Source organism: Micropterus salmoides, unplaced genomic scaffold (genome assembly GCF_014851395.1).
Source record: "Micropterus salmoides isolate LMB-PRFRI ecotype aquatic unplaced genomic scaffold, ASM1485139v1 Ms_hic_scaffold_3, whole genome shotgun sequence".
Classification (NCBI taxonomy): Eukaryota; Metazoa; Chordata; class Actinopteri; order Centrarchiformes; family Centrarchidae; genus Micropterus; species Micropterus salmoides.
In genome coordinates this window covers 25,322,165-25,331,347 of record NW_024042261.1, presented here as the reverse complement: position 1 = coordinate 25,331,347, position 9,183 = coordinate 25,322,165, and the positions used below count along the sequence as shown (strand labels likewise).

At 43.1% G+C, this 9,183-nt stretch overlaps 1 protein-coding gene across 1 annotated transcript; it reads left to right on the top strand.

Annotated features, from left to right (window-relative positions):
- Nucleotides 1–5,381, top strand: LOC119882288 (alpha-(1,3)-fucosyltransferase 4-like). The gene is made up of 3 exons (XM_038692290.1): nucleotides 1–1,658; nucleotides 4,789–4,859; nucleotides 5,202–5,381. Exon 1 carries the CDS (start codon nucleotides 380–382, stop codon nucleotides 1,559–1,561), a length of 1,182 nt encoding a protein of 393 aa, XP_038548218.1. The 5' UTR covers nucleotides 1–379; the 3' UTR covers nucleotides 1,562–1,658; nucleotides 4,789–4,859; nucleotides 5,202–5,381.
- The last annotated feature ends 3,802 nt before the right edge of the window (nucleotides 5,382–9,183 follow it).

The following is a 9,183-nucleotide window of genomic DNA, read 5'->3' as shown; positions in this document are numbered from 1 at the left end:
TTACCCAACCTAAAAGTGCCTGGCAGCAGGCCTCACAAAAGCCCCATTCACAGGTAACACGAACCCAGACCAACGCTGCCACGTCAAAAATGTTTGAGCATACAGATCTACCTGCCACGACTGTGGAGGACAGTTAGCTTGTCGGACTGTTTAGGCTCCATTATCAATGCTATTAACCGCGCTGCTTACCGCACCTGAAACTACAATCACTTAGGACAAGGTGTGCCAGCAGGATGTAATAAAGGCATGGAATTATTTTTGTCCTATTCTTTTCCTGAAAAGGTTTGAGTAGCCTGTATGCTAGCCCTAAGTGCAGTGGACAAATGGACCCAACACATTCTGAAAGAGGTTTTTGAACTTTGGGGGAAAGTGCAGATGAATGGCTTCGATGGGAGTTGGGGCTCATTGGAGAGCAGCGGGCCGCTCCACAATCACAGTTCACAGAGGGGACGGGCGCTCAGGTTTGTCCCAGAGGGAGAAATGGTGTGTACTTGTTCTCAAAGGGACCTGCTCCTCTGTGTGCGCGGCTATCGTTGTTTTTTTGCTATTGCTGGGAGTCTGCCTACTCTTCCTACCGGACCCGCTCACGCTGGAACCGTTTGTCTCTGAAGAGAACAGCGCGGTGACGGTCCTGATATGGACGCATCCGTTCGGTCGGTACCGCGAACTTCCTGACTGCTTTGCGCTCTATCAGATCGGCGGATGCACGCTCACTGACGACGGGCGCGCGTATCCGGAGGCTGACGCTGTGATCATTCACCACAGGGATGTTGCCACCGGCACAGCTGATCTGCCACCGGAACCGCGGCCACGTGCGCAAAAGTGGATATGGATGAACTACGAGTCCCCAACTCACACACCCAGGTTGTGGCTTTTTGGGGATGTTTTCAACCTCACAATGACCTACCGGACAGATTCAGATATTTTCCTGCCGTACGGTTATCTGGTCCCCCATGATCGCAGAACCAAAGGTATCCCGAACCGCTTTGCGCATCAGCTCCGCGTACCCTCACACCTCCTCCGGCCCCGCCTCTTGGCCTGGGTCATTAGCAACTGGTCTGAGTCCCATGCGCGCGTGGCCCTCTATTACCAGCTCCGCCGTTACATCCAGGTGGATGTTTTTGGGCGCGCGGGCCGGCCGTTACCTGAGGACAGCGGAGGCAACAGTGTGGTGCGGCTGGTCGGACGGTACCAGTTCTACCTCGCGCTGGAAAACTCGCAGCACACCGACTACATCACAGAAAAGTTGTGGAACGCAGTCACGGCCGGTGCCGTCCCGGTGGTCCTAGGTCCTTCCAGGCAGAACTATGAACGCTTCCTGCCTCCCGAGGCCTTCATCCACGTGGACGACTTCCCCACGGTGCGAGGGCTGGCCCGGTACCTGCTGACGCTGAGGCGCAACCCAGCCCGGCTGAGGCGGCACTTGGACTGGAGAGGAAGCTACAGCGTGCACCAGCCCTCCTTCTGGGCTGAACACTACTGCACGGCCTGCAGGGCGGTGAGAAGGACAAGAGGCGGGACTGATATGGTCAAAGACTTGACACGCTGGTTTCACTCGTGAAGATGAGCAGTAGGCTATCACCTCCAGAACCAGCTGATTTGTAACCTCACCTGCCCACCTGATGATCAGCTGTCAAAGTTTACAACAGAAACCTACGGTATTTATCAACCATGGTTGCTTATTAATATAATGAAATTTATAGGCCAATGATTAATTAAACTATGTGATAGCCTAACTGAGAATGATTGTTCATGACCCTACTGTTGCCCGTTTTACGATTATTTACACCCTCAGAGTAAAGTTATTTTTCAAAGTTTCCTGAACTCATGATGTTTTTGTGTGTATGTTTTTTGTTGTGTTCTGTGTTTTTTTCTGTAGAAAAGTTGGTTTTGTTTGTATTGTAGGCCTATGGCCCAAAATCACACATTTCCCTCACAAGGCCTAACATGCATAGGCTACATACAACAACATAGACACCCTCTGGCCTTAGATCCTGTTTAGAGAACTATACAAATATTATTTTCTCTATTACATTGATTAATGTGTTTTGAGGCAGCCACTGGTTTCAGCTGATTGCATTACAAGAAGAAAATCCTCTTGCAGAAAAAAAGATTTGCTTGAGATGATTCATCGCAGTAAACCGTGTTTCTAGGCCAACATTTATTGTCCAATAAGTCAAAATCCTCCCTTTACATTTAAGTATCATGCAAAATTAGTTTAAAGGTGCTCCAACACGACTCACTGACAAATCATAAAGGTGTAAAATGGTGAAAAAGTATCTCATGCAAGTTTCAAATCTTTGCATGGTGACTACTACACAATAATGAAATAGAAGTTACTGCTTTTGAAGATTCTTGTGTGTCAAGCTTAAAAGCCAGGAGGATAGCTTAATAGTGTAGTAGTAACGTGCATTGAGAAAAGATTGCAGCTACAGCTTGAAATGTACAATTAAACACAATGTTTTTAAAATATCAAGAAAATATGATCACAACACTGTTCCCATTCAGAGGTCTAAACTGAACCTTGGCTTTTTAGCTTTTTACACTCCTTTATGGCTAATAAGCTTTAGCAACAAGGCAGAAAAAACTTGAAAATGAAAGAGGAGGTGAACTGTCTGTTTTCAGGGGAAAAAAGCTTCAGGAGTCAATCACTAGGACCCAGAAGCTGTGATCACTCAAATTTACACCTCTCTGTTAGTACCCTGACACAGAATTAACACTTTGCGCTGTCAAAGGAGACGTTTCCTGCAGACACAGGGGTAGCGAGTAATGTTGCTCCTCATAATGAGCTGATGCCTCAACAGCTGTTGAAACTACTGACGTCTATCAGCAATAATGCTTTCAGATGGCCAGAACAGCCAGACCCCTTAGACCCCTCAGACCCCTCAGACCTGTCATAATCCGTTCATGTACATGAGGGAATTATGAGCATATCTAGTTAATGTGACTATATTTATATTCACTCTTTATCCTTTCAAATATAAATCCAGTACATATCCCGAAGCTTGTTTTGACATGTCATCATTCAAAGTATCTTCCAAATGTCACACCATATCTTGAAGCATGTACATCAGAATCAGAATCAGCTTTTATTGCCAGGTATGTGTACACATACGAGGAATTTGACTGAGGATTATACATTGCCCACAATGTGCTTACTTATACAATAATACAATAATAAAATCAGACACAGGCTTCAGTATAGAAAACACATATATACACAATACAAACAAAAACAATCTAGACAGATTGAGACATGCAATGAGCATAGTGCAAAGGATGCAGGAGTAAATTATCCATCCATTCATCCATCCATCATCAACCGCTTATCCTGTGTACAGAAAGGCGGGGTACACCCCGGACAGGTCGGAGTAAATTATTATTATTATTATTATTATTATTATTATTATGTCGGATATGGATGAGATATCCAGGTACACTTTCACATACATGCATACGTGTACACCGTGGGATGGAGCAAAGTGCAAAGGATGCTGGAATAAATAAGTATGCAGGTGCAGGTGTTATGTACTTGAGGTAGGTGGATTTGGTATATAGTATATACAATATGAAAATATAACAATATGAACAGTATGAACAGCTCTGAAATAAAGAACGAGAGAATGATGAATAAATAATAGGTGGTAGTCAGTAAACAGGTGGCTGATTAGAGACAGAGTTACTGGGTTATTGCACAGGAATTGTTCCTGACCCTGTGAGTCAGAAGTCAACTGTTCATCAGAGTGATGGCTTGTGGGAAGAACCTGTTCCTGAGTCTGTTGGTTTTGGTGTACAGTGCTCTGTTGCGCCTACCAGAGGGGAGAAGCTGGAACAGGTTGTGTCTGGGGTGAGATGGATCTGCAGTGATGTTTCCTGCACATTTCCTGACTCTGGAAAAGTATAAGTCCTGAATGGAGGGCAGGTTGGCACTGATGATCTATTCTGCAGTCCTGACTGTCTGTTGTAGTCTGTTCCTGTCCTTTTTGGTGGCAGATCCAAACTAGACAGTGATGGATGAGCAGAGAACAGACTGGATGATGGCTGTGTAGAAGTGGATCAGCAGACACAGGGCTGTTGAGTATGATGATGGGGGACAGACTGGGGGGGCACCTCCTGAAGTCCACGATCATGTCCACAGTTTTGAGCGTGTTAAGCTCTAGGTTGTTACATGTAATAGTCTCTATTGTCTTAACAGAACAGGTGCTGGACAGTTGACCTATTATATAAAGAAATATATTATAGTATAGAAATATATATAGAATATTCCTCTTTTCCTTTCTTAAGAGCTCATCGGATCAAAAAGAAGACCACAAGAAGCTCCACACACAAAAAGATCAGACGCTGTACAAGATGTCTAGCATGTTTATTGCACTCCCTAAAGTGCTGCTTTGATTTAAAAAAAAAAAAAAAACTAAAATATAATCAGCTACATGACTGAAAAGTCAAGTTTTTTGGTGGTTCTGCTGACGGGTCAGTTCCCATCTCAGTTGGTCTAACTCAAAGGAACCACCATCCTCTCTCAATTGGACACGTCTGATTCTGTTTTAGGCATCCAAAAAAGGCCATGAAGAAGGAGGTAGGGGGATCCAACATAGTCATTATGTTTGATCAGAACCAGATCCAGGAGTTCAAACTGTGTGTGTGTGTGTACAGTACAGGCAGGTTGTACAGGACTCTCTCTCTCTCTCTCTCTCTCTCTCTCTCTCTCTCTCTCTCTCTTGCTCTCTCTCGCTATGTGGAGCTGTACTGCCTCTTCTGGTAACCTGTGTAACTGTTCTCTGCTTGCAGGCTTTCAGAATCATGGTCCAGAACAGAGATGGCTTCATTGATAAGAGCGAGTGGCAATTTCGCTGCTCTGGGTACGTATTTATTAGGCATTACTCCTAAAGGAAAGCAGTGTTGGGATTTTGCATTTCCACACAACCTGCTCCATTTCAGAATGTTACTTTTATATTTCTATATCTCATATTTACTTATATATTTTTATTTTATACTATATTTTTTATCTTACAGCTGTGTTTTATACTATATTTTTTATCTTACAATTGCTGTTTCACTGATGCAATTTTGAGCTCAATGCAATGTTCAGGACTGCACTTCACTTTATTCCAAAACATGTTTAGAGAAAGTCAAAGGTCAGTCAATATTTAAGTCTATATTTTCTAATTCAGAGTTTCAGTGTATTTTCATTTGTTTTCCAGTTTCATCCATTCATCATCTATAACCGATAGTCCTGCAGAGTCACGGGGGGCTGGAGCCAATCCCAGCTGTCACTGGGCGATAGGCAGGGTGCACCCTGGACAAGTCACTAGTTCATCACAGGGCTGACACATAGAGTCAAACAACCATACACACTGACATTCACACCTAAGGGCAATTTAGAGTCACCAGTTAACCTGCATGCATGTCTTTGGACAGTGGGAGGAAGCCGGAGCACCCAGAGAGAACCCACGCAGACATAGGGAGAACCACACAAACACGGGGAGAACATGCAGACTTCACACAGAACGGCCAACCAAGGTTCAAACCCAGGACCGTCTTGCTATGAGACCACAGTGCTTCTGGGCCACTACACCACCCGTCTCCAGTTCCAGAAATACTTATGTATAGTAATATATTTGCAATGTAATTTATTTGTATTATCAGTTTTATGTTTAGATTTTTCATTTGTGCAGTGCTGAAAACTACACAAATGTTCATCTAATGTTAGTAGTTATGTTGTTTACTATTTCTTTCCCTTTTTACGACACTACAACTGTCACTTAATATTATTAATTGAGTTTAGTTTTGTTTGTGTTATTGTTTTAAGTAAATTTGAGCTGGCTTTGACTTTTAATTTCAAGGTTGGTTTTGTCTTGGATTGAAGGAATTTCTTCACAAAAACACAAAAGACACTTCAAAAGTCAAAAAGATTTTCTAATCGACTACTATAATCTTGGTGTGTGCATCATAGTTTTCACTTCATTGTCAGCACCAACATTTAGCACAAAAACAATACTCTGAAAAGCCGGTAATGAAGTTCACATTAAACTGAGAGAGTGTGTATCACGTCTGTGCAGATGAACAGTAGTTACTCGCAGCTTTACCTGTGTTTTGTCAGGAACTGACCCACAGAAGAAGATTCTCAACGCTTTCAAGGTCTTTGACCCAGAAAGAACAGGAGTCCTGAGGGAGGGAGGAGACTCTGCAGAAATCACTCTGTGACTTGTGATGCCTCTCGCAGGAATTCATCACTTAGATAACTATGAATTAGTTTGAACAGGACAAAAAACGTAAATCATTAACAAAGTTCCTGTGTGCAGATAATGCATATCTTGTTCAGTGAAATAAAAAGTCAAAGAGATGGAAGTAATTCTTCCTCTCGTGCAGGATGAAATATCACCTCGTGTCACAGGCTGACAAGTTTACAGAGAATGAGGTGAGTTGTTGCTTGGCAACAAGGTGAAATATTGCATGTATCAATATGAAATATGTGATTCAAAGGTGCGGGCGGTGTCGATGCCGTTGAACAAGTTGAAAGTGAGCATTGATGAATACCCAGAATCTGAGGCAATTTAATTTGATTTAAACCCCTTAACTACCAGCTACAGCTTATTACAAAGATCCTTCTCAGCTCTCTTCCAGACCCCCTCTTCAGTAACACTGCCATTCATAACCTACATGGCCCCTGGCTAGAGACACAGTAATCTCATTTAGACAGCAACAGATGTTTCTCTTAAAAACATCCGTTCACTGGGGAGTGAAAAGTCTGCCTCTCATTCTCTCAAGAGATCAAAGAGACCGGTCTAATCGCTATGAAATCTGTCACATTTGTACTGGTTTGAAGAGACATATTGACTTACAGTAGGCTTACTATTTTGTGAAACGTAAAAATGCTGTTCTTCTCCATCCCTCTTACACAGCCTACACATATTTCACGAGGAAGCTTTTCATGCACTGTACTTCAAAAGGCCGTGCAGAGGAGGGGAGAGAGGAAAATGCATATGAAATAACAAAACCTCAAGACAAATAAACAGCACAGTGTTCCCATGGCAGCGCAGTGCGGTAATCTGACGGCTGGTTTCCCATGGCTGTGTCTCCCTGCCCCATAGACCTCCACTCTGTCTCACTGATGGCTCCTGTGATTGCAATCATCCATCTTACTGTCAAAGGCAGAAAAGGACAAGAAAGGGGAAATCACACACACCATCTCTCTCTCGCTCCCTTGTGTCCAGCAAACAAGCCACCCCACTGTGAGCAGAGCCAACACATGGACCACAGGCCTTCTGCTTAGGGTGTGTGAGTGTTTGTATGTATGTGTGCCGATGCTTATATGATCTAGAGAGAACATGTGTGGGTGTGCATCTTTGGTTGTCTGTGCCTGCCCATTATACTGCATGATCAGTCGCTGGAGTGTACAAGGGGGAGCGGTGGACATGTCTGATCTTGCAGCTGATCAAAAGCACCAGAGACTTGTTCCCTTGTGGCCATGCAAGCGGGCCTCATATCAACATGTCTCTGTTCAGTAGACAGGAAAAACAAGAGGAGAGAAACAGGCAGAGGAGGAGGAGGAGGGGAAGGGGTACATCAGGAGAAAGACAGAAACAGGCAGGCAAAGCACATGAAAGGGTGCATAAAGAGGCCAGAGTGGAATATATGACAATGATACATAACTGCACTTATCTCCCTGTTCTGATGAGTTAACTGAATGGCAAAAGCCAGCTCTGAAGCCTATTTGTAGATCTAATAGCATGTGTGATCCTTTTCTGAAACCCTGACAGCGTGCCTTATCATAAAGGCTGTGGAGGGTAATAAATGCCTTACCTTTTTCATTAAAGGTAAATCAGATGTCTACAAACATGCCTCTGGAAGTTGCTGGTAAGCATGACTACAACACCATCTGTTGTGATCACCCGGGGAGAGGACAAAGAGCAGGAGTAAAAGGAGGGGAAGAAACAGAAGGATGAGAAGAAGAGGAATAAGAGGAGCAGCAGTGAAGATTCTGCCTGTAAATAGTCTCGCCACACTGTGAAGTTGTGGCGTGCAGCTTGTGTAAATGTAATTGCGTGCAATAAAGTGGTGACTCTACAAAATGAATCCCTTTGTTGTTGTGACTTTAATCTTACTTCAATAATCCACACATTTAAATATCTGCTGAACACAATGTCTCGCAAATTAAACAGAAAAGCACACCTGAACTTTTTTTTAGCATAAAAGATAATGAAACATGCACAAGACCCAACAAAACAATGGTATTTAAAAAGTACATGTAAACCAGTAGACTCAAACCTCTACAACATATGTTATCAGAGACTGAACAACAGATACAGACACATCCATCTCATTTCGGCTAATGATGGTTAAAGGAAGAGTTTTACAGTTTGGGATGCTTATTTGCTTTCCTGCTGAGAGTTAGATGAGGAAATCAATACCACTCATGTCTCTGTGGTAAAAGCAGTTGCCAGTTAGCTTAGCTTAGCACAAAGACTGGAAACAGGGGGAAACTGCTAGCCTGGCCCTGCCTGAAGCTAACACCTACCAGCATCTGTAAAGGCCCTACATTAACATGTTATATCCTGTTTGCTCAATCTATACAAAAGACTTCTGTGTAAAATAACATGTTGTGGCTTTACAGATGATATGTTCCCGAATATTTCTTGTCCGGGACATGTCAGTAAAATGGGAAGACAAAAATCTCCTGCTATTCTAACTTGGGAGTCTTCTCGCATTATTCAAAAATAGTCACCACCGCTGCTACCAGATAGCTTTCCTTAATTAGTTTATTTTGTTGTGTTATATTTGTAGCACTTCATTAACAACTTAAACCAGCTGCACACTAACAGTGTATTGCTCTTATGAAATTGTTTGAATTGGTCTACTAGTGTTAATATATATTCTTTAATGTAACTGTCAGTGAGGGCAGCCATATTTCGTCGCTTTCTCCAAAGGTTTGTTGACACTTCTGTAATGTCAGAGGCTGCCATGACCAGTTTTTCCCACCCAGCTGCTCAAAATTTCAGTCTGAATGCCGTGAGCACAGCCTTGTCGTCACCATGAAGTGCTGATAGGAGGATTTCTTTTTCCACCTTTGAACAGAGCCAGGCTAGCTGTTTACCCATGTTTTCAGACTTTGTACTAAGCTAAGGTGCTGGCTCCAGTTTTATATTAAGCATACAGATATGAGAGTGGTGTCAATCTTCACGA

What these genes read in the sequence shown, in the direction of transcription:
- LOC119882288 (XM_038692290.1), top strand. Translation starts at nt 380, where the DNA reads ATGGCTTCGATGGGAGTTGGGGCTCATTGGAGAGCAGCGGGCCGCTCC.